Here is a 24956-nt window from a genome sequence, read left to right on the forward strand (position 1 = left end):
ATAGTATGTTAGAAGGTTAAAGTGCTGTGGAACATGGGAGAAGTACAGCGGAGTGAGGTTACTATCTTTTCTTCCAGATAACTTCACTCTTACTCATGTTCCCTTCTAAGGAAAAGGGATGGACCCTTTTTGCCTCCGGGCCTGGCGCAGCAGTTTCCAGCTCCTCTCTGTGTTCCATCTGACGCAAGCGACAGGGACTACATTTTAGCCCAAATTCACTCATCTGTTCTTTTCACTCACTGGTATTTATAGAACACCTGGTTATGGAAAATTCAGTGTGAATCAGAAGTTCTTGTCCTGAAGGGTTTTGCAGGTGAGGAAAGAGCTGCGTGTGAATAATCGAGGTGAGAAAGTAGTCAGGGCCGTCAGAGATGGGAGGGAAGCAGGCGCTGGAGGGAAGAAGCGGGTCTGTGCACACCCGCCCTGCACGTGGACCCCTGGCCTCGGTGCCCTGGCCCCTCGCTGGATTCGGGGGCTGTTCCATGTCTCCTTGCTCTGGCTCTTTTCTTCTGGTGAGACTGTCCCTAAATTAGTGTTCAGGGGAGAGGAAACAGACGCTGCCCTTTCTGATGGGGAAGAGACATTTTCTGAGTTGACCCTGGAGCAAAATCAAGACCCCAGAGCCCCCTTCCCCTGACCCCAGTGACGAGGAGGGATACAGTGAGCATCTGTCGAGCTGTGTGCCCAGCCTGTGACATAGCCCGGCTTCCCCACCCCTACAGTGTGTCCTCTGCTGCCCTTATTCGAAGGTGGCCTGACCCCAGCAGGGCAGCAAAGAAGAGAGAGGCCTGCAGAGTCTTTGGCCTGGCAACTTGCTGCAGACCCCATGGCTGTGAGCAGAGGCAGTGGGTCTGCCGCCTCCAGGGCTGCGACTTCTCCAATGCAGAGGAGAGAGAGACCCAGGTTTGAGGGAGGAGGCTGGGCCGCATGGCTGGGAACCGAGGACACATGTGCCTGACCACAGGGCCAGACGCTTCGCCTTGGGGTCTGGAGCTAGAACAGGCCGTTCTCCCCACAGCCGCCGCTCACATGGACCCACAGGCTCTCCCGCCCGGCCCCCTCAGCTGCTGAGTCACACTCCCCAGGGCTCACAGAGGCTCTGGTCCAAAGCCAGGCTGAGTCATTAGATGACGAATTGCGGAATTCTTATTCAGGCTGTCACGGCAGCAGTGGTGGGCCCTCCACACCCTCCCCTTCCCCACGAGCCACTTAGAGCATTCTCTTGTGGCATGTCATTCCTGCTCCGTGGGGAGGCGGGGCCTCTCTGGCACTGAGAAGATGGTGGTGGGGGTATGGGGGGCATCACTGAGCTTCCCTTCCTGGGTCGAGATTCCGGACCTGCTTAGGGATAGGTCCTGGCCTGTTAGCTCGGGGAAGAACCTCAGATCTCATTTCGTTCAGCTCTCTCATCGATGAATGAGGCTCCGGACTCAGAGCTGGTCGGAAGGGCAGCCTTTGGAGTCAGAAACGAAATCTACTTAAAATGAGCAAAGCTCGCAGGCCTAGGTCTCCGTGTCTGTAAAATAACGATGGTGCCTACTTCCATCCCGGAAGGCGATGGATGTGAAGCACAGGTAGGTGGCACTCCATAACTGTTGCTTGACTCCTGTATTTGATGCGGAGGCCGGAGGCTGAGTGAATTCGAAATAAAGACCTGAGATCTTTTCTCTTCCTGCTCAGGACTCAGAAGGGAGGGTCAGGAGCTCCTGGAGGGGCTTTGGAGAGTAGGTCAGAGGGGGTGGGTTGGGCCAGTAGGCAGATATTCCTAGAGCCTGGGTACCTCCCAGCCCTGCAGGGGCCACTGTGGGATCACAAATGCAGCACGTTAGATGGAGCCCACAAGCCAGAAAACGAGCAGAGACCAGTGATGGGCACAGCCATCCTGACCTGGGCCCCTGGCCCACCTCCTTCATATACACCTCCACGGGGTCCTGCTGGGCCGGATCACCTGAGGGCTGCCTCCCACCAAACGTGAGCCTGGAAGATGCACACTTCTGCCCAGAGGGCCCCTCTGTCCTACAGGTGGGAGTGGCCCGGGACGAGGGCTGGGACCACAGACGATGACTGTGCTGATCACCCTGCTTCTGAAATGTCCCCAAGGATCCTGTGTAGCATCTCTGGAGCTATATCAAGGAACGGCCATGATATCTGATTCCCTTCACTACCCGGGCCGTGTCGCGAGGCATGTGGGATCTTAGTTCCCCGACCAGGGATCGAACCTGCGCCCCCTGCAGTGGAAGTGTGGAGTCTTAACCACTGGACCGCCAGGGAGGTCCGCTACCTGGGTGTTGATCATTTCCCAGACCCACGAACCATCTGAGAGAAGGTCCACATGTTTCAAAAGAATTTATTAAGAAACAGAAAAGAATGATACAAAGTATAAAGGAATGAACGAGTTTACAACACAGATTCTTCAGCCTGGTGGCAACGAAGAAATACTTGCTGGGCTCACACCACTGGTACAGAGGCCCCAGTTCCACCATTTTCAAGCCCATTTCTCTTAGCTGCTAATGCAACCAGTTCAAACTTTCTCTGAAGACAAGTCAGATAGCGTTCCAAAACCTCCCCAAACTACTTCCTAATTGCCTCTTTACATATGGTACCCTCTCCACCCGGTCCCAAAGATTCCTCACCCAGGCTTCAGGTGAGGGTGAGGTCAGCCAGACCCTGTTGAGCCTTCTCCACACCTCCAATCACTCTGTGACCTATTTTTGTTCCCATCCAGACTCATTTAACTAAACCACATTCATGAATCAGTTGGGTAGGCTGGTTTTGTTACCTTCTGTCAAGTTACCTGTTTTCCTAAGCCTGCATCTGAACTTCATCTTTCTCCTAATGGTAACGTCTTCTTGAGCACTCTCTCTGGCAGCTCCCTGCCCCAGCTAGTCCAAGACTATTTTCTCCCCCAAACAGAACTCTGCATCCCCATCCAATCTCCCACCTGACTTACGAGATAACTCTAGTTCTCAGCTGACCTGCCCAGGAGAAATGGTCAAATACCTTGATCTTGGCACCCACTTATCACACCTCGCCCAGCTCAGGTCACCAACCTCATCAATTTCCTCGGAAGACTTCTGACTTCTCTCTTGAATGTCTGCCCCTCTGGAATATTATCTCTGTAGATTATTCGATGACATGGCATTATAGATACAGTAATAATAAGACTACAGCGAAAGAAGAGTTATTTTCTCCCAAATTATATTTTCTCTAAATTATCAAAAAATTGGGCTACTCTTGCCATTGTGAATTTCTTCTAAATGTCTATGGCTATCGGGCCTTCATTAGTACAGCCTGATTCTCAGCTGGCCTTGGTCTTAGCAAGCTGGCCATCGGTCCCTTCTGCTCCTACGGTCACTGCTGTGTCTTAGCAAATGGCTTCTCCAAATAACTGCTGGAAAGCGAAACAGAACAGTCTCCTCCAAAGGAGAAGCAGGTCACAACTCTACCCAGACGTCCTCGAGTTTTCCCCTCACAATGCATGCGCACAATATCCCCATTCAAGCTTACCCTGATGGAAAATAAGTCAGTGCTAAAGTCGGTTAAAATTTTTCCCAACCAAGACTGCAGATTTGAGCTTTATGGGGTACAAAATCCTTCTCTATGCCTCTCAGCCAGTCCTCACCACCACCCCGTGAGGTGGGCATGGTGAATACTATTATCGCTATTTTACTGATGTAGAAACTGAGGTTCAGAGAGGTTAGGGAGCTAGACCAACATCACACAGCTATTTAGTTGGAAGAGCCAGCATTCAACCCAGGTCTCCACTGCCTCATTCACCTTCCTTTTTTTTTTTTTTTTTAAAGATATGATTTATCATTTAAATTTATTTATTTATGGCAGTGTTGGGTCTTCGTTTCTGTGCGAGGGTTTTCTCTAGTTGTGGCAAGCGGGGGCCACTCTTCATCATGGTGCGCGGGCCTCTCACTATCGCGGCCTCTCTTGTTGCGGAGCACAGGCTCCGGACGCGCAGGCTCAGCGGCCATGGCTCACGGGCCTAGTTGCTCCGCGGCATGTGGGATCCTCCCAGACCAGGGCTCAAACCCGTGTCCCCTGCATCGGCAGGCGGACTCTCAACCACTGCGCCACCAGGGAAGCCCTCACCTTCCTTTTTTAAGCACAGAGAATATGAACAAGGTTCTCTACTCCCTTTCTCTCTACCCGAACGGCGTTCTCCTTTCCTACACGATCTGGAGAGTTCCAGACAGCACAAGGAATGAGCGATCATTGTCATAGTCCAATGCAGGGTGCGGATGTCGGATCTTACACAACGTTCCTATTACTTAACATCTGTAGTTGAGCCGAGAACTCTCTCTCCGCACTGAGCAGTGCTTTCTTTGCCGGGATTTAGGATTCCCAGGTGACAGTTGGGGCACTGAGGATTTTACCTCCAAATTACGCTCAATGCTATACTTCTCATCCGTTTCACATTTTGCCATGTTCTGTGTCTTCCCACCCCTACCCCTTCACGAGGAAAATTCAGTAAGTCTGTCAATCGTCCAGTGCCTGACTCCCCAGGCTTCCTACAGCGTCATGGAAAGCCCTGTGCCCCCTTCATCTTTAGAGCATCTGTGGGATTCTCTTCCTGAATCCAGGTGATATTTCCCTCTGGAAGTTCTCTATTCCTGCCTCAGGGGTGAGCCACTTGACTGCAGCCATTCCACCAGCCGGGCCCTCTGCACGTGGCTCCCATGCGGCTCTGCAAACCTGAAGGTATTTATCCCCTAGAGGCCAGGACCCCCCACCCCCACCCCCTGCCCAGGACATATAAGAAGGACACGCGAATTTCACCTCTTTTGTGACTTAGAGCTGAGCCAGTCTCCTGGAGGCTTACGGTAGGCTGTGTCCACAGTGCCCCCTACTGGAGATTTCCCACAAGCCAAAGTTTTGGACAACCTGGCATTTTCTAGACATCAATTCACTCCACAGGCGTTTACAGAGCACCTACTAGGAGCCGTCACTGTGCTGACTCTGTAGAGAGAGCTGCAAAGAAGACAGACACGGCACCCCACTCGTGCAACTCATCTTAAACCAGCTGGTTCCGCAGAACCGCCACTTGGTTTCCGGTTGGTCTGAATTAGTTGGTGAACTCAGTAAGACCTTCCCCTGTCTCTGGACACTCCACAATGACCGATCACCCACGGGGACCACCCACGGGGACCACCTGACCTCTGCAAACTTCCCAGGGCAGATTCCTTGGTCAGTCACCAGACAGGACCCTGCTCTGACGAACCTTCCTCCCTGCTGGGTCCTGACTGGCTGGGATTCTCCTCCTGACTCCTGCCTAGCCCCCCACCCCTACCCCTGACAGAACAGTCTCACTTATTCTGACACATTCATTCACAAATCCAGTAGTTATTCTTGAGTGTATTTTTCTGAAGTAGTCAAGCATATATGTTATTTAACGGACAGTAATAACTGAAGTAGAAATGTGCGTATATGAATAACAGCATGAAATAAAAAGAACCCAATCTCCCCAATCACTGACTATTTACACATTTTGAACCTATTTCCATTCGGTAACTATTCAGACATGGTTTTATCTTGTTGCTATCATTACATGAACAGAAAGCCAAAATCTTTTTTTTTTGGCTTACGATTGCATCATATAACATCATATTCTCCTAAATAGTTCTCATAATTGTCATCCATGAAGGCAGCAGCTCACTGTCCTGGTAGAACACAGTCTACTTGGCTAGATTCTGGTCTAGCCAGAATTGGCGAGCTAAGCTGAGCTGTTTCCTGTCAAAGACTGTAATAGACAGGGTGGCCACAAATACCTGTGTGCAGATACGTTTTTTCCTTTTGTATCCTTTTCCCAGAATGTACTCCCCAAAGTGAGATAACTTCGTCTTATAATCACTTCTTTGACTTTTGTCAAGAATTGCCAAACTGTTCACCAGGAAGCATCATTTATAGTGCCAGGGGTCTACTTCCCCACGACATATTTTTTAAAATGTATTTTTGACGAATGCAAGTGGTCGATTTTATTTTATGTTTCATTTTATGTGTCCTGGCCTGTGTGCGTTCCTCTTGGGTATACGGCTTATTTGGTCGTTTGACCAAGTAGATCTGTTTAGTCGCTCCATATACTGGAGACTCCTTAGATCAATGCTCCGTCATTTCCTCATCTCATTGATTTTCCTTTAATCTTCATTCTTCTTTCCTGTGCATACATTTCAAAATTTTATATAATTGAATTTGTCCACCTGACATTGATGATTTCCCCTTTCACTTCATTAAACAATCAACGACCTCCCTGGAAACAGATTTTCTTTTCCCTACACCTAATGTCCTGCATTTTCCATCTGGACTTGTCCAAAATCTCTCTGGTTCCCATGAACACTCACTGCCCATGATCCTTACATATTATTCCCTTTGGTCACCTCTCAACAGCCCCTGGCTAAACATGTCCACCTCAGTTCCACCGCTGCCACAGCCTGTGCAAAAGGCCGGTGGTCACGGCTCCCTTCTGATGGGATCCCTCCATGAGATTTTCACCCCTCCGCCCATCCCAGCCCCACTACCGACTTCCCAGGTTTTCCAACCGGTTTGGCCCGAGTCCCTCACCTGGCCTCTAGCCTTAGGTTTTTTCCCCACCCATAACGGCAATATGGACAAATGCCTTCAACCCCTTAGTGCAGCCACAGTTTCTCAACAGGAATTGTGCCAGAAAACTAAGAGGGGGCTAAAAATAAACTCCAGGAAGTGTAAAGACATCAAAAAAGAAAAGGTTTTAAATCCTACATAGGTCTGGCCTCAGGTTGGCTTGGAGGTGAGGGGTGGTGGAAGTCGGGGGGTAAGACCCAGGGTCTCCCCTTGTCTCACACTCAGAACCCTGTGTTTTAGACTCCAACCCCGCCGGGTTCCATTTTCTAGTAGCACATTCTCTTCACGGACTTAAAGGTAAACGCCTGTTGGCCTCGGCTTGTGTCTATACTTGGTCCCCCGTGAAGTCCAGCCCGCACTTCACTGGGGGACGCCATTATCAGAGGAGCCTCAACTTCCCAGCCGAGGCTGGTGGAAGATGCCATTTATGGCCGGGTTCAAAATCCCAGACCTCTTCTGACTTGGTGCGTCCCGTTCAAGTCAGAGGGGAGGGGGTTCTCAGCTCTCTTCCAGAAAGTACATACCTGACATACCCTTCAAGCCCTGGGCTTAAAGGACTATTTCTACCCACTTCCCCAAGACTCTCCCTGGGCTACCCCATCAGGAATGGTTTTAAAGAACTCAAATCAGGACTAGCTTACACATCTTGGAAACCTAGACTCTACGGCGGCGGCAGTGGCAGTCACCCCCAGCAAAAGCAAGCAGCATTAATGCCCAGCACCCCTCCAACCCCTCCTCTTCCGCTTCCGAGGGTTACGGCCATGCCACCCGCCTTGGTCCCTATTCCTGCGCACCTGAAGAGCGGTTTCGCACTTCACCTTGAAAAGTTGCCAACCCCTGCTCTCTGGGAAAATGCCCTCGGCCACCACATCCCTCGGGCCGCCCTGCTTCCCTTCTCTCTACCCCCCCAGTCCCCCCACCCCGAAGTGTCTCTCCAGTCCCAGCCCTTTAACTGTCAGGAGGGCGGACCCGAAAGACATGGATGGTCCCATTACTGAGGGACACAACCAGGTACCTGCCATCCACCATGGTGGTCACCCGGGGCTTTTCCAGGCCATGATAGGCCGTCAGGAAGTCACCGAGCAGCGACCCCTTCGGATCGAGGATCACCACCTTGTTGACCTCCCGAAGGGTCAGAAAGATGTAGCCCTTCTTATCCACGGACACAGAGCCTGGCTGGCAGCCGTGCAGGCCCGGCCCCCGGTACTCCCCAATCACCTGGCCCAGCCCGTCACAGACCACCAGGCTACTCTGCTGCCAATCTGACCCCACGAAATTGCCCTGGGGGCTGGTGGTCAGGAACACTAGTGCCCGCAGGCCCCGGCTGGCCTTGCCCCCAGGGATAAACCGGGTGGCCAGGCTGCCTTCCATGTTGTACACCTCCACGTGGCCTGACACGCTGACGGCCACCCGGTCCCCGCTCGGCATGGCGGCCACGGCGTGGCTGGCCTGGCAGAGGCTCAGCGCCCGGCGCCACTGCACCTCGCCGTTGGGGCGGATGAGATAGAGGCGAGCGCCAGCCGAGAAGGCCACGGCGTCCTGCAGGGCGGCCACGCTGCACGGGGAGCAGCCCTCGGGGACGGGCACCGCGCCCTTGTAGTCGCCATTGAGGGAGAAGCGCTTCAGGGCCCTGTTCTGCTCATCTGCCACCAGGATCTCCCGGGAGCCAAAGGGACACAGCCCGGTGATCCGCGGAGACCGCTTGTCCCCCGGCATCCGTGTGGGGAAGCTGCAGAAAAAGATGGGCCTGGGGAGGAGGCCAGAGCCCTCCAGGTTCGGCCCAGGTGCTGGGCTGGGCTCCCGGGAAACGGACTTGAGCCTGCCTTTGAACTTCCTCTTCTTGTTGGATCGGCCGCCCCTTGGGGACTGGGCTCCTCCATCTTCCTGGGGTGTCTGGGCTCTGCCCTCTTTCGGGGTCTGGGCTCCATCTTCCTGGGGCGTCTCAGCTCTCTCCGCCTTTAGGGTCTGGGCTCCATCTTCCTGGGGCGGCTGCGCGCTGTCCTGCTTTGGGGTCTGGGCTCCGTCCCTGCTCTGGGGCGGGGTTGCAGCGCCTCCCTGGCATCTGGCTCCGTCTTTCCCGCTGTCCTTCTGGGGCTGCTGCTCCTGAAAGGAGAGCCTTAGCAGCTGGCGGTTCTTGTCCAGGAGTCCAGGATGGAGCTCCAGCTGGGGCAGCAGGCAGGGGGCTGGCCCAGGCATCCAGGGACAACGCTGCAGCTGCTGAAGCCTTTGGGCAATCGCCCCCTCCAGTGAGAGTATCTCGGCCTCCCGACCCAGGCTGAGCACGCGACGGGCAAAGGCGGCCGCCTCCCTGGCCACCTGTGCCCGGCTCTCCAGCTCCCCCAGCCTCTCCCGTGCAGCCTCCTCGGCAGCCTCCACGTGGGCCCGTAGCTGCCCCAGCACCTCCTGCTTCTGGGCCAGGAGGGCCCGGAGGACCCCCTCGGCTGCCTCTTCCACCTGCGTGCCCACCTTGGCTGCCTGCTCCCGCAGACAGGCCAAGGCTTCCTCTTCCGCCAGCCGGGTGGCCTCCAGCTCGGCCAGGTTGCTGTCCACGCCCGCCAGTAGCTCCTCGAGGCCTGGCCTCCGGGCACGCACAGCCTCGGCCAGGGGCAGGCAGGGGTGGTCCAGGTGGGGGTCCAGGCGACACTCCCGGCACAGCAGCTGGGAGCAGGGCTGGCAAAGGAAGCGCAGGGACTCCCCCGGGTGCTGGGGACACTGGGCCGCCTGGCGCTCCCGGGCCTCCTCGTCGTACCACCCTGCCCTGTAGCCCACCAGGTCCACCACTCGGTGGCTGTGGGTCTGCCGAGTGCAGCGGTGCCCATCGGCACAGGCCTGGCACAAGTCGTCGGCGCAGTCCAGGCACCGGGCTGTGGCTGGCCCCCCCGCGCTGGCGCCCCCCATCAGCGGGCACAGTGCACAGGCCGGCTTCCCTGCGCGCAGGTCTCCACCGGCTCGGGCCTTCACCAAATCCAGGAGCCCATTGACAAAGAAGTTGGTCTTGAAGGCAGCCACGCCCGTGGGCGGCACAGGCACAGTCTCGCGGCACTCAGGGCATCGGAGGTGGCTGCCCTCGGCCAACTGGGCCAGGCAGTCCTGGCAGTAGGTATGCAGGCAGGGCAACGTTTTGGGCACCCGCAGCTGCTCCAGGCAGATTTTACAGGCTAGGAAGTCGCTGCTCAGGGCCTCCAGCAGGGAGGGCGAGGAGCCCTGGGAAACCATTCTGCAAGCGAGGGGTCGGGGTCAGAGGACAGAGGGCACCTCCGCGGTGGCCCCCACCTGCCCTCTCACCTCTCCCCCATCCTCAAGCCCCACCAGGTCTGGGGTCTCACCTGAATGGCCAGGAATTTTCTTCTGGTCTCTTGAGATAAAGAGCCGCCTCCTTCCTCCCTGCAGACATTCAGCAACTATGAAAAAGTAAAGGCCGCTTTTGCATGTCAGGCCCTGCGAGATATGACAACACCAAGAAGCACAGCCTTAGAGACCTGCTGGCGTAACGATCAGTGTCCCCCACTGACAGGCCTTGTGGCACATGGGATGCAAGTCTGGTGTGAATAGATCCTGGGGGTCCTGCTGGGGGTGGGATGCCAGGTGAGGGGAGGGCACAGAGGACCCACCGAGGGTCTGGGTGGGCAGATGTGCCTTGACTCCCGGAGGGTGGGGGAGTATGAGGGACCCCAATTCCCACAGCCCCGTACACCTGCCTTCTAGGCCCTGGCAGCGGCATCACGGGTTGTGAGGGCCCCTCTTCCTGCCTCGACTATCCTGAAATGAACAGGCACAAGGATGCCTGAGAGGAAGGGGCCGCCTCGCTCTTTCCTTCCAGTTCCTCAAACTCAGGGTCACCGCGTAGCCTTTGCCCCATCTCCTCCAGCCCTTTTCTTTCAGCCTTTCCTGCTGCAAGAGGCCTCCTGCTTTCCTAGAAGCCTCTGGAGGGTAGGAGTCACATGAGGATCAGCTGTGAATGCCCCCAGCTCCCTGCACAGTGGCTGTGAAATACTTGATAAAGAAACTTGGGGGATTTCCCCCAAACTTCCAGAAAGCAGGGGCTGGCTGGAGAGCTCAGAGAGTGGGAGGGGGTCTTCCCCAGGAAGTCTCGGATCTCTGGCCCCGCGGGGGAAGCCTCCCCTCTCCTCCCCTCTCCTCCCGCCTTCTGGGTCCCTCTCCCCACTCCCTTCCCCTTCCTCCCGCTCTCCCCCTTCCCCCACCCCCTCCAGTTCAGCTGTCCCTTCAATCGCCCTCCAAGCCCCTCTCCTTACCTAGCCGGGGCTCCAGGACCCGGAGTGGGGGCCCCCGAGGCCCTGACGCTGCTGTTGCTGGGCTCCTGAAAGAGAAACAAAACTGAAACTAATTGTACTTCTGCAACTTCCGTCCCAGGCCCGGGACACCGACTTGTACAGCCGCAGGCCCCGCCTTCCTCCCTACCCTGCCTGGAGCGCTTCCTCGGGGGCCTCCACCACCAGCAGGGCACAGCCCCCGCCAGCAGGCTCTGGGGCTCCGGGGCTCCGGGGCCAGGACAGCTTCGGCGGCTGGAGTTGCCGAGGTTGGCTTGTCAGTTTGAGCCTGAGGATTCGCTCAGCCTGCTAAGTGTGTTTGGCGCAAAGGCAGGGCAGATGCCTGAGGATGCGTCCTCTGAGGGAAGAAATGAGAGATCATAGGTGATTCGGAGGCGTAGGGTAACTAGAGCCCCGTCCTCAGGCCAGGGTTCCATTGCTGCTGCATATCTGAGGCCCTTCGTACTATAAATCTCTGCTGAGATACGGGAGGGGCTGTGGGAACCAGATAAGGGGCCTCGAACTGAGGAGTCAGCAAAGGCTTCCTGGAGGAGGTGTCACTTGAGATGAGTCAGAGGAGTGCATGGGGGTTAGGGATCACCCGAGAAGAACGCAGGGAAAGGCATTCTAGGAATCGGGAACAGCAAGTCCGAGGGCTCAGAGGAATGAAATACCACGACTCTGCTGGGGGATCCAAGTAATTCAGGATGGCTTGTGGGAAAGGGATATGTGAGTGGTAGCAGATGAGGTTACAGAGGGTGAGGCAACGGCCAGATCACAGAGGGCCTTATGTTCTACGCGAAGGGGTCTGAGTTTAATCCCAAAAGCCAAAAGAAACCATTGAAGGGTATTTCCCCCAACATCTTCTGAAAATTTTGAAGCACAAAGGAGTTGAGAGGATTGGAACGCGCACTCCTGTACCTACCCCTTAGATTCGACAGTTAACGTCTTGCCGTAGTTGATTCGTCACACCGCTACCCATGTATGCATCGCTTTATCCACAGTGATGGGACTTCGCGAGGAAACAGAACTGGTGAGAGCTCACTCCGGCAGCGGCCAAGAGAATAGACGGGGGGCCTGACCATGGGTCCAGGTGAAAAGTGGAGGGGTCTGAGCTGACACAGCGCCACTAGGGGCAGAGAGGAGGGTGGAGGATGGGAGCCTCACGTGTGAGCAGCTGCTACAGGTGAAAGAAGCCGTGGGTCCTGTGACTGTCCCTTTGGAGGGAGGTGCCGGAAGGAGGGTAGGAAGTCCTTCAGGTTTTGCAGTTCTGGAAGTCAGGACGGAGAGCTTTGCTGCTGCTAACCCGGATTATGACTTTTCTAGACTTTTGCAAATGTATCTTTGGTTCTGATGAAGTCACCCAACAGGTCCAAAGTGAGAAGGGCAGGGCCGAGATGGCGCTATGTGGAACAAAGACATTTAAGGGCAAGTTGGGGAGGAGCTGGGGCGCGAAGGAGGCTGAGAGGTACTTCCAGAGAGGTAGATTGAAATCCAAGCAAGAGTAGGTCCCAGGAGCCAGGGGTGGAGAATGCTGTACTTCCAGAGGAGGAGGTGGTCAGCGCAGTTGAACGCTACAGACCCGACGGTCAGCCAAGATGAGCACAGAAAAATGTATTGGCACATGTGTGTCCCTAAGCGTGTGCACACGTCTGCGCATGTGTAAGGCTCCGTGTATGTTTGTGTGAATCCAAGGACGATTTTCTGGATGTCCGCTGCAGTCAGACGGCATGCCATGTGCTGTGCAATAGACAAAGATCAACAAGATAGGTTCCCCGCCCACGGGCAGTTTATACTCACATAGGAGAGGTGAGGTCTGTACATGTTGCCATAGGAAACAGACAGATGTCATATTAAGACGTCAAAGTAATCATCACAATGGCTTCCTCTTCCTGGGCATTTACCAGCTTGGCATGGGTGCTGTAAACATAACCTGATTGAATCCTCACAGTAATGTCGTAAGATAGGTACCATTCTTGCCCCATTTTACAGGTGAGGAAACTGAGTTATAGAGGGAATAAGTCACCCAAGGTCACATAAAGTGCTACGGCAACACAGAGGGAAAGTCTGATTTCTCCTGGAATGGTGGTGTTGTGGTGGTGTGGGAATCAGAAAGGCCACACGAAAGGGGTGGCATTACAATGCCTGCCCTACCCGGCCTCCCCAAACATTGAACAATTGCTTACAGTGCGTACAGTGTGGCAGGCCCCAGGGAGACAGTTTCTCATCCCTGAGAACAGGCTTCCAAGGCAAGGGATAACTCAGCTACAACCAAGTGGTACGTGTTACCATGGAGACCCGGGGAGGAGGAGGAGTTCCTGCCAGATGCTGGGGTTCCTCAAGATGCCTGTCCTGCTGGATGTTCTGATACCGCTGGAGTGCAGGCAGGTGGAAGGAAGCGGCAGGAGATGGGGACGGGCAGGCAGAACAAAGTTCAAAATTTCCTGTTGACAATCCTGTAAGGCCTTAAGGTCACGGGGAGCCATTACAGAATTTTTATTAGGCAAGTTTGGACTTTGTTGTGCAGGTACTTGGGGGTGGGGCAAGCAAAGGTGTTTAATCTTAATTTATACAAATAAGCATAATTTAAAATAAAATTTGAAACACTCATCATCATTGTAACAAAATAACTTTTTTCCTGTGTGTATTTCCTTTGGTCTCTGTCCACATGAGTATGTTTTACACAATTCTCTCTCTCTCTCTCTCTATATATATATATTTGTACATATGTGACATACTGTATTTATAGTATGCATAAACTTCTTGTCTACTTGTCGATGTGCCTTTCAGGACTGGGAGATTCTCCTAAAGTATTTTGTTGATTCTCTCCCCCTCCGTTTTCTCTGTTTCCCTGTCTGGAACTTCCATCATTCAGAAGTTGCATCTCCCGGATGGTCCTCTGATTTTATCTTTTCTCTTATTTTTCATTTCTTTCTCTTTTTGTACTACTTTCTGGGAGATTTCTCACCTTGAACTTTCAATCCTTGTGTTTTTTCCAATCTGCTGTCCCAGTGTTAATTTATGAGTTCCCTTTTTTATGTACCCTATTTGTACCAGTATCTTCTTACCTCTCTGAGGATGTAAGCGATAGTGCTGTTATTGTTGTTGTTGTTATTGGTGGTGGTGGTGGTGTGTGTGTGTGTGTGTGTGTGAGTTTTCTTCATCTTGCACAGTATCTGTTACCTCCAAGTTATGGTTTCCTTCCTCCTTCCTTCCCTCCCTGGCTTCCTCTTTAGATGACTGTAGTATTCATTGTTTTATATTTTATTTTGTTTATTTTAAAAATTGTTTTATATTTTAAAATTAGCTTTCTGAGGTATAATTTACATACAATGAAAATCACCAATTTAAATGTAGAGCTGGGCTTCCCTGGTGGCGCAGTGGTTAAGAATCCGCCTGCCAATGCAGGGAACACGGGTTCGAGCCCTGGTCCGGGAAGATCCCGCATGCTGCAGAGCAACTAAGCCCATGCGCCACAACTACTGAGCCTGCTCTCTAGAGCCCACGAGCCACAACTACTGAGCCCACATGCCACAACTACTGAAGCCCGTATGTCTACAGCCCGTGCTCCGCAACAAGAGAAGCCACCGCATTGAGAAGCCCGCGCACCGCAACGAAGAGTAGCCCCCGCTCGCCACAACTAGAGAAAGCCCGTGTGCAGCAATGAAGACCCAACGCAGCCAAAAATAATAAATAAACAAAATAAATTAATTTATTAAAAAAATAATAAATGTAGAGCTCAATGAGTTTTGACAATGTATATAGTCAAATAATTACCAACATAATCATGCTATACAGTAGTATAATATAAAAATAAGGAAACTGACATTGGCACAATACTGTGAACTCACAGACCTTACTCAGATTTCACCAGTTTTTACATGCACTCAAGTGTGTGTGTGTGTTGTGTATAGTTCTATGCAATTTTATCACAAGTATGACCACCATGCGACCACCACCATAATCAAGATACAGAACTGTCCCGTAAACACAAAGAAACTCTGTTCCATCTTTATTGCCTTATCTTGTGTTAAAAATATTTGTATTACATTAATTCCACTGTTTCTATGTTTTTAAACTCATTTCTTAGTGATTGCTGTAGGGACTATAATATGCATCTTTAACTTATGAGAAACTATTTCAGGTTAATATTGACTTAAATCCAATAAAATACAGCCACATAGCTCTATTTCCTCCCTCCTTTATTCTATTTTTGTCAAATCTATTACATCTACATATGTTAAAAACCCAACACTACAGCCTTATAATAATTGTTTAAACAATTTCATTTTTAAAAGACATTAAGGGAGGGAAAGATATAGATCAGTGTTTTGCATTTACCCACAAGTTTACCATTTCCCATATTCTTCCTTCCTGTGACTTAAACCTACCATTTGGGGGTCCTTCCTTTTCAATCTGAAGGACTTTGTTCTGTAAAATAGTTTGGCTAGCAACAATCTGTTTGTATTTATCTGGGAATGTCTTATATTTTGGCTTTAATTAAAAAATTTTTTTAAATAAGAAATTTATTTAAACAATGTGCTTGACTCAAAGAGAAGACTACCTTTCCTTAAAAGTAACGTATCACTACTTAAAGACATTACCATACATGTAACAGCTACATACTAAAAAAAAAAAGTTACAAAATTGCCCTTGATTTCATAATGACAAATGAAAAACATTGAAATTCTCCAAACAAGATATGAAGGATTTATTTTGTTGTTGTTCCTGTTTTTTGTTAAACAGCAAGAGCTAATAACTTTTTGGAATAAGAAGATGGGCGTTAAATGAGCCTGCTCCTAACAGAGAAAGGAGGTATTTTCACAGAAACAGTATTTTTCCTGAGTTCACCTCCATTTGATGTTGATGAAAATATATCATTGGCCATTTAGCTAAAAACAAAAAAAAAAAGCAAGAGGCTTGCGCACACGTCCCAGTCATTTCATATACAATGAAGGAATAGGGAAGGAAAAATGAAAGAATGGAAAAAATTATTCAGGATGTCCTGGGGCGAAATGACAGTTTTCCAACTGAGAACACGTTGCTGGCTTGTGGAAACAGAATTCTGGACCAAAGTGGCAGGTTCTCTTTTTAGTGGGTACTTCCCGTCCGCTCTAGGAAGCCGTCAATTGTATCTTTGCCCTCCAGTTTCAACGATGCAGGAGCGTCTGTTTCATTGGTTGGCTGCCCAGCAGATCAGAATCTGACCTGCCTCACTGACCCGCCGTGTCATTCAAATGAAGCTTTCATTAGTCTACTAAGTGGTACATGCCTCAGTCTTCAACCACCTTCACATTAACATCAACATTGCTCTCGAGCTGGACCAAGCTTTCCATCATAGCAAGTAGTAATGAAGTCACCTCAGCTTCTGCTTTTGCAAAAGAGATACCAGAGCCCCACCAAATGGGCCCACAAGCAGTGCCAGAAGTGGCTGAAGAGGTCGTGTTCATTTTCTGGGGGGGGAGTATAGTTGCTTTACAATGTTGTGTCAGTTTCTGCTGTACAGCAAAGTAAATCAGTTCTACGTATACATACATCCACTCTTTTTTAGATTCTATTCCCATATAGACCATTACAGAGTACTGAGTAGAGTTCCCTGTGCTATACAGTAGGTCCTTATCAGTTATCTATTTTATATATAGTAGCATGTATATGTCATTCCCAATCTCCCATTTTGTCCCTCCCCCCCCAACCCCCTGGTAACCATAAGTTTGTTTCTTACATCTGTAACTCTATTTCTGTTTTGTAGATAAGTTCATTCGTACCCCTTTTTAAGATTCCACATATAAACAATATGACCTCATATTTGTCTTCGTCTGCCTTGCTTCACTCAGTACAACAATCTCTAGGTCCATCCACTTTGCTACAGATGGCGTTATATCGTAGTTTTTGATGGCTGAGTAGTACTCCATTGTATATATGTGCCACATCTTCTTTATCCATTCCTCTGTTGATGGACATTTAGGTTGCTTCCATATCCTGGCTATTGTTAATAGTGTTGCAATGAACATTGGGGTGCATGTATCTTTTCGAATTATGGTTTTCTCTGGATATATGCCCAGGAATGGGATTGCTGGATCATACGGTAGCTCTATTTTTAGTTTTTAAGGAACCTCCATACTGTTCTCCATAGTGGCTGTACCAATTTACATTCCCACCGACAGTGTAGGAGGGTTTGTGTTCTTTTTTTTTTTTTTGCGGTACGCCGGCCTCTCACCGCTGTGGCCTCTCCCATTGCGGAGCACAGGCTCCGGACGCGCAGGCTCAGCGGCCATGGCTCACGGGCCCCGCTGCTCCGCGGCACGTGGGATCTTCCCGGACCGGGGCACGAACCCGCGTCCCCTGCATCGGCAGGCGGACTCTCAACCACTGCGCCACCAGGGAAGCCCTCTCTCTCTCTCTTTTAATCTAATAAGTTTTGGGGGGGGTCATGGTCATCATATTTCCCTTTAATTCTTTGCAAATATTCTCAATACCTGCTTTGAAGTATCCATCTGCTACACGCAACCTCTGGGCCTGCTCAGAGCCAGTTCCTGTTGACGACTCTTCTCCCGAGTATGGGTCATACTGTCCTGCTTCTCTGGGAATCTTGGAGTATTTGGTGCTGAGGATTGTTGCTAATTGTTGCTAATTGTTGCTAACGCTGCTGTTTAGCAACTAGACTCGACTTAAGCTGTGGACTTCGTCTCTCCATGGTGTGAGGTCACTGATACCTCCACTTGGTTTTTTCTCTTCTTGTTTTTTAGTCTGACTTTGGGAATCTCCCCATGTCTGATTAGCTTAGTTGTTTGTCAGTCAATGATTTGGGCAGAGGTTGTACTCAAATACCTGGAGCCCTTAAGGCTTCCACCCTCTGCCAATTGACATGTGTGTGACCTGTGTGTGGGCTGGGGGACACATCTGGGGTTCGGCTATACTCACATCTCTCCCGGCTTTTACTTTCTGCTAGGTTCCCTCAGTTTTCCAGAGGAAACCAACATGCGAGTCTCACAGGATACCTAGCAATATTTACATCCCAGACAAGTATCATTAAAAAGAACCATTACATTCTGGACGTAGTTATGCTGCAAAATAATTTAAAATGAAATTATTGGATAATAGTCACTTAAAAGTAAAATTAGAGAGCCAGACCCAGCCCAGGGCCCTGGCATTTGTGTTCCTGCCATCCAGCGGAGCCGACAACGTGGGCTGGATGTCTGCTTTATTTAGGTCTGCGTGTATCCTAAACCCATCAGGCTGGAAGTGTCCACTTTCGCTGAGAAGCATGACTGAAACTTATCTCTTGCTCCAGTGGAAGCATACCTCCAGCTGTCCAGGCAAGTCTGGTTGCAGTCTCTAAATTCCTGCTCACCTTCCGTAGTAAAGCTGCCAGCTCAGTCGTGATTTTCTAGTTGGTGTGAGTCTGGGATTCAGTCAGTCTTACAGCAACTGAAGTTGCTCTGAGTCACTCAAAATCCATCTGGTCACTGATCAGCCAGCCCTCATTGCCCAGCGCAAAAGACCCCAGGATCAGATGCCCAGTGACCGCAAAATCTGCCTTGCAACCCAGGTTGATAGTGGGTTCCTTTTACCTTTTACATTCCTTGACTTCGCTGACATTTTTAAAATCTTTTTCTAAGGTCCCCGCCTCACAGTGGTAAGGAAGACCACTCCTTGATAGTAAGAACCTTATAAAGTGTTGGGAATTCTCTGAGACAGAACTTCACTTCCACTTACAGGCACTGCAGGTGACGTGTGTGAAGGGACTTTTTTGGTCTTGATCCTAGACTCAGGAGAAAAGAGCAAATAATAGAGATGTTAAAGGTCCAAACGAAGATTCCTTTAGAAAATTTCCACATAAAAGGTAAATTTCTCATCTTAGTTTGCGTAATACCCTATGCTTGAAGAGGTTGGCACACGTAAATGTACACTTCTTGCGGCGCCTATGTAAATAACCAGGCCGAAATTAATGGACGCCTCTCTGGCAACTCAAACTGTTGCTCACTCCTTCCTCAAAACTTGCTCCTGGGGCTTCCCTGGTGGCGCAGTGGTTGAGAGTCCGCCTGCCGATGCAGGGGACACGGGTTCGTGCCCCGGTCCGGGAAGATCCCACACGCCGCGGAGCGGCTGGGCCCGTGAGCCATGGCCGCTGAGCCTGCGCGTCCGGAGCCTGTGCTCCGCAATGGGAGAGGCGCAGCAGTGAGAGGCCCGCGTACCGCAAAAAAAAAAAAACTTGCTCCTCCCTCGGCTGCTCCTCCTTCTTGTGGGACCACTTCCCTCCAAGTCAGCGGGCTTCCCATCCTCTGCAGCTTTCAGCCCAAGCAAGCCCTAGACTCTCCGCCCCATCCGTTCTGAGCTGTCTTTCCCAGCCAGGCCCACCAGGGGGAGCTCTATCCCTGCTGAAGCGGACTATGTACTGGGACATGGTCCATTGCCAAGCGGTGGGTACAAACAACCTCTCCTTGTTTCTGGGCTTTGGGGGTGCCTGTCAGCCTGTGGGCCACCCTTGCCAATCATCAGAGGCCCTGTGCCCCTTTATTCTTATACACGCCCTAACTACAACCTCCCTCTTATACTAGAATATCTCTCAAAGTTTCCCCTCCACAGGTGCAGAATCTAAAGGAACACCAAAAATTCCATTAATCAACATAAATAATATTTTAATAATTATTTAATGCAAAAATACATAATGAACAAAATATCAAAATTTTAAGTCAAGACAGAATCAGTATTACTGATGTTTTCCTTTGGCCTCAGGCTTCAATCTGGCTCAGCCTGGCACTGATGGGTTTCACCCCCCGCCAATTAGTCAAGGACGTGGCTTTCTGCATTTGCCTCTCTCCTGCAGCATCACCTGTCTTCTCTCCCCTGGATCCTCCTTTAGCATATTTCCCGTCTTAAAACGAAAGAAAACCAGCCCCCCGCCTGACTTCACACGCCCTATCATTCCTGTCTTGTTTTCCTTTTTCTCTTGAACTGACTATAATTGGGCTTTTGTTCTCAGCACTCCCCGGGAAGCGGTCCTGGTCAAGGTCACCAACGATCTTCACCTCATCTGTGCTCCTCCTACTCTGAGTCTGGCAGAGGAGATCCACCCTCCTTGAAACTCTTTCCTCCTGGTGTTTTGGTCTCCCGGCTCTCCTGGCTTTCTTCCTACCTCCCTGCCCACGCCTTCTCTGGGTTCTCCTATCTTCCTGAGCCTAAACATCAGAGGCACTTACAACTGACCGTTCCCTCACACTGCCCAGGGCAGAAGGGAGAAGAAAAAGAGTCATAAATCCCAATGTTTAAAGCCTTTTCATGGTTGGCACAATCATTCAAGAGATTTACACAAATAACTGTCACTCACCATTCCAAGTGTAGGAAGGAAGTAAGATCCAGGAGAAATACCTGGTGGAAACACGAGCATTGGGGAATGCTTGTTCCCATCAGTGGAATCGATGTGACTTGTGATGTTGTGATTTAGAATAAGAAAAATAGATTGAATCTTCATCCACAGTTCCTGGCACAGAGCTCCTAAAACCCTTGAATTTCCTAAGTGAGGAGAGCCTTAAAGGTTTCTTTTGTTAGGTTAATGAGATGACTTTCGGACCCCACCTAAGATTTGGGGCTGGTTGCCTGGAGAACCAACCAGGTGGTTAAAGGGTTGGAACTTTCAGTCGACCCCCCTGACCTCCAGGGAGGGGAAAGGGGCTGGAGGTTGAATCAGCTGTCGGTGGCCAGTGATTTAATCAATTATGCCTGTGTAATGGAGCCTCCATAAAAGTCCCGCAGGACTTGGTTGGGGAGCTTCTGGGTTGGTGAACCAGAACTCTTCCACGTGCCTCTGTACCAGCATCAAACTTCATGGGGACAGGAGCTCCTTGGTTTGGGAACATGTCCCACATATCTCTTCATTTGTCTATTGATTCATATCGTTTAATATTCTTTGTAATAAACCGGTAACCTATTGAGTAAATAAGTTTTCTGGGTTCCGTGAGCCACTCTAGCAAATTAATTGAACCTAAGGAGGAGGTCATGGGAACCTCTGATTTACAGCCTGTTGACCACGAATATAGATAGCAGCCTGGACTTGGGGTTGGCATCTGAAGTGGAGGGCAGTCTTGTAGGACTGACCCCTTCACCTGCGGAATCTGACGCTGTCTTCAGGTAGACAGTGTCAAAATTGAGTTGAATAGTAAGACACCCAGTTGGTGTCAAAGAATTGCTTGTTGATGTGGGGAAAACCCAACACACACACATAGGAGGTTGATGATCAGAACACTTACCCCCTAACAGAGAAAAAGTTTATACCCCCTTGAGAGACTTTAAAGAAGTCCCGAATAAAAGGTGGAATATACTGTCTTCATGGCTATGATGACTTAGCGCTGCAAAGATGACACTTCTCCCCAAGTTAATCTATTAAACGCAATCCTAATTTATATGGCAGAATAAAGTCCTTACATCGTTAAGAAAATGTTGAAAAGGAGGACTCACTCTATTAGTTTAAAAAATATTTTATAAAGCCAAGGTAATAAAACAAAACAAAAACAAAAACACCAAAACCACACTGATATTTGTGCTGGCACAGATAAATGAGACAATGGAACAGAAGTGAGAGCTCAGAACCAGATCTGTGTGAATGCAGCTACCTGGCATATGCAAGAGGTACCACCACAAATTGATAGGGGAAAACGACCTGTTGGTAGATGCTGCTGGGAACACTGTCTCACCATATGGAGCAAAACTCAAGTTGGGGGCTCCCCTGGTGGCGCAGTGGTTGAGAGTCCGCCCGCCGATGCGGGGGACGCGGGTTCGTGCCCCGGTGCGGGAAGATCCCACATGCCGCGGAGCGGCTGGGCCCGTGGGCCATGGCCGCTGAGCCTGCGCGTCCGGAGCCTGTGCTCCGCAACGGGGGAGGCCACAACAGTGAGGGGCCCGCGTACAGAAAAAAAAAAAAAAAAAATCAAGTTGGTTTCTATGCGCAGCTGAACAATGGTACCCCAAAGATGTCCACATCCTAATCTGCAGAACCTGTGAGTATGTCACTTTACATAGCAAATGGGATTTTGTAGAGGTGATTAAGTAGAGGTTGCAAAAGGGGGAGATTATCTTGAATTATCCAGGTAGGTCCAATCTAATCACATAAATCCTTCAAAGTGGAAAACCTTATCTGTGGTCAGAGGGAGAGAAGCATCACATCAGTTTTTTTTTTCTTTTTAAATCAAGGAAGGGGCCACAGGCCAAGGAATGCAGGTGGCCATTAGAAATTGGAAAATGCAAGGAAATAGATCCTCCCTAGAAGTTCCAGAAGAGAACAGCCCTGCTAACACCTAGGCTTTAGCCCCATGAAACTCGTTTTGGACTTCTGACCTCCAGAACTGTAAAGTAATACATTTGCGTTTTTTTTAAATTGGAGTATAATTGCTTTACAATGTTGTGTTAGTTTCTGCTGTACAACGAAGTGAATCAGCTATATGTATACATATATCTCCTCCCTCTTGGACCTCTCTCCCCCGCCATCCCACCCATCTAGGTCATCACAGAGCACAGAGCTGAGCTCCCTGTGCTGCAGGTTCCCACTAGCTATCTATTTTACACATGGTAGTATATTTTTGTCAAACGTAATCTCCCAAATCATCCCACCCTCCCCTTCCCCTGCCGTGTCCACACGTCCATTCTCTACGTCTACGTCTCTATTCCTGCCCTGGAACTATGTTCACCTGTACCATTTTTCTAGATTCCACATACATGTGTTAATATACGATATTTGTTTTTCTCTTTCTGGCTTACTTCACTCTATATGACAGACTCTAGGTCCATCCACATCCCTACAAATGACCCAATTTCATTCCTTTTTATGGCTGAGTAATATTCCATTGTATATCTGTACCACATCTTCATTATCCATACATCTGTCAGTGGACACTTAGGTTGTTTCCATGTCCTGGCTATTGTAAATAGTGCTGCAATGAACATTGGGGTACATATGTCTTTTTGAATTATGGTTTTCTCAGGGTATATCCCCAGTAGTGGGATTGCTGGGTCATATGGTAGTTTTATTTTTAGTTTTTTAAGGAACCTCCATACTGTTCTCCATAGTGGCTGTATCAATTTTCATTCCTACCAACAGTGTAAGAGGGTTCCCTTTTCTCCACATCCTCTCCAGCATTTATTTTTTGTAGATTTTTTGAAGATCGCCATTCTGACCAATGTGAGGTGATACCTTATTGTAGTGTTGATTTGCATTTCTCTAATAATTAGTGATGTTGAGCATCTTCTCATGTGCCTCTTGACCATCTGTATGTTTTCTTTGGAGAAATGTCTATTTAGGTCTTCTGCCCATTTTTGGATTGGGTTGTTTGTTTTTTTGATATTGAGCTGCATGGGCTGTTTGTATATCTTGGAGATTAATCCTTTGTCCGTTGCTTTGTTTGCAAATATTTTCTCCCATTCTGAGGATTGTCTTTTCGTCTAGTTTATGGCTTCCTTTGCTGTGCAAAAGCTTTTAAGTTTAATTATGTCCCATTTGTTTATTTTTGTTTTTATTCTCATTACTCTAGGAGGTGGGTCAAAAAAGATCTAGCTGTGATTTATGTCAAAGAGTGTTTTTCCTCTAAAAGTTTTATAGTGTCTGGTCTTACATTTAGGTCTTTAACCCATTTTGAGTTTATTTTTGTGTATGGTGTTAGGTGTTGTTCTAATTTCATTCTTTTATATGTAGCCGTCCAGTTTTCCTAGCACCACTTACTGAAGAGATTGTCTTTTCTCCATTGTATGTTCTTGCCTCCTTTCATAGATTAGGTGACCATAGGTGCAGGGGTTTACCTCTGGGCTTTCTATCCTGTACTATTGATCTATATTTCTGTTTTTGTGCCAATACCATACTGTCTTGATTACTGTAGCTTTGTAGTGTAGTCTGAAGTTAGGGAGCCTGATTCCTTCAGCTCTGTTTTTCTTTCTCAAGATTGCTTTGGCTATTCATGGTCTTTTGTGTTTCCAAACAAATTGTAAAATCTTTTGTTCTAATTCTGTGGAAAATGCCATTGGTAATTTGATAGAGATTGCATTGAATCTGTAGATTGCTTTGGGTAGTATAGTCATTTTCACAATATTGATTCTTCCCATCTAAGAACATGGTATATCTCTCCATCTGTTTGTGTCATCTTTGATTTCTCTCATCAGTGTTTTATAGTTTTCTGGGTACAGGTCTTTTGCCTCCTTAGGCAGGTTCATTCCTAGATATTCTATTCTTTTTGCTGTGATGGTAAATGGGATTGTTTCCTTAATTTCTCTTTGTGATCTTTTGTTGTTAGTGTATGGGAATGCAAGAGATTTCTGTGCATTAATTTTGTATCCTGCAACCTTACCAAATTTATTGATTAGCTCTAGTAGTTTTCTGGTGGCATCTTTAGGATTTTCTATGTATAATATCATGTCATCTGCAAAGAGTGACAGTTTTACTTCTTCTTTTCCAATTTGTATTCCTTTTCTTTATCTTCTTTGATTGCTGTGGCTAGGACTTCCAAAACTGTGTTGAATAATAGTGGTGAGAGTGGACATCCTCGTCTTGTTCCTGATCTTAGAGGAAATGCTTTCAGTTTTTCACCATTGGGAATGATGTTTGCTGTGGGTTAGTCATAAATGACCTTTATTATGTTGGGGTAGGTTCCATCTGTGCCCACTTTCTAGAGAGTTTTTTTTTTTTTATCATAAATGGGTGTTGAATTTTGTCAAAAGTTTTTTCTGCATCTATTGAGATGATCGCATGGTTTTTATTCTTTAATTTGTTAATATGCTGTATCACATTGATTGATTTGTGTATATTGAAGAATCCTTGCATCCCTGGGATAAATCCCACTTGATCATGGTGTATGATCCTTTTAATGTGTTGCTGGATTCTGTTTGCTAGTATTTTGTTGAGATTTTTGGGTCTACGTTTATCAATGATATTGGTCTGTAATTTTCTTTTTTTGTAGTATCTTTGTCTGGTTTTGGTATCAGGGTGATGGTGGCCTCATAGAATGAGTTTGGGAGTGTTCCTCCCTCTGCAATTTTTTGGAAGAGTTCAAGAAAGATCCATGTTAGCTCTTCTCTAAATATTTGACAGAATTCACCTGTGAA

At 49.0% G+C, this 24956-nt stretch overlaps 1 protein-coding gene across 4 annotated transcripts; it reads right to left on the reverse strand.

Annotated features, from left to right (window-relative positions):
• Positions 1-2329: 2329 nt before the first annotated feature.
• Positions 2330-11213, reverse strand: TRIM56 (tripartite motif containing 56). Of its 4 annotated transcripts, none has more exons than XM_004268849.4 (4): positions 11026-11213; positions 10860-10924; positions 9933-10007; positions 2330-9823 (listed from the first exon to the last, which is right to left on the reverse strand). In XM_004268849.4, exons 3-4 carry the CDS (start codon positions 9998-10000, stop codon positions 7555-7557), a joined length of 2337 nt encoding a protein of 778 aa, XP_004268897.2. In that variant the 5' UTR covers positions 10001-10007; positions 10860-10924; positions 11026-11213; the 3' UTR covers positions 2330-7554. The 4 variants fall into 4 exon arrangements, with proteins under 4 accessions (XP_004268897.2, XP_033282297.1, XP_049555140.1 ...); XM_033426406.2 differs by having other exon boundaries at positions 9933-10044; XM_049699183.1 differs by having other exon boundaries at positions 9933-10365.
• Between the last annotated feature and the right edge of the window lie 13743 nt (positions 11214-24956).

This window comes from Orcinus orca, chromosome 16, assembly GCF_937001465.1.
Source record: "Orcinus orca chromosome 16, mOrcOrc1.1, whole genome shotgun sequence".
NCBI classification, from domain to species: Eukaryota; Metazoa; Chordata; class Mammalia; order Artiodactyla; family Delphinidae; genus Orcinus; species Orcinus orca.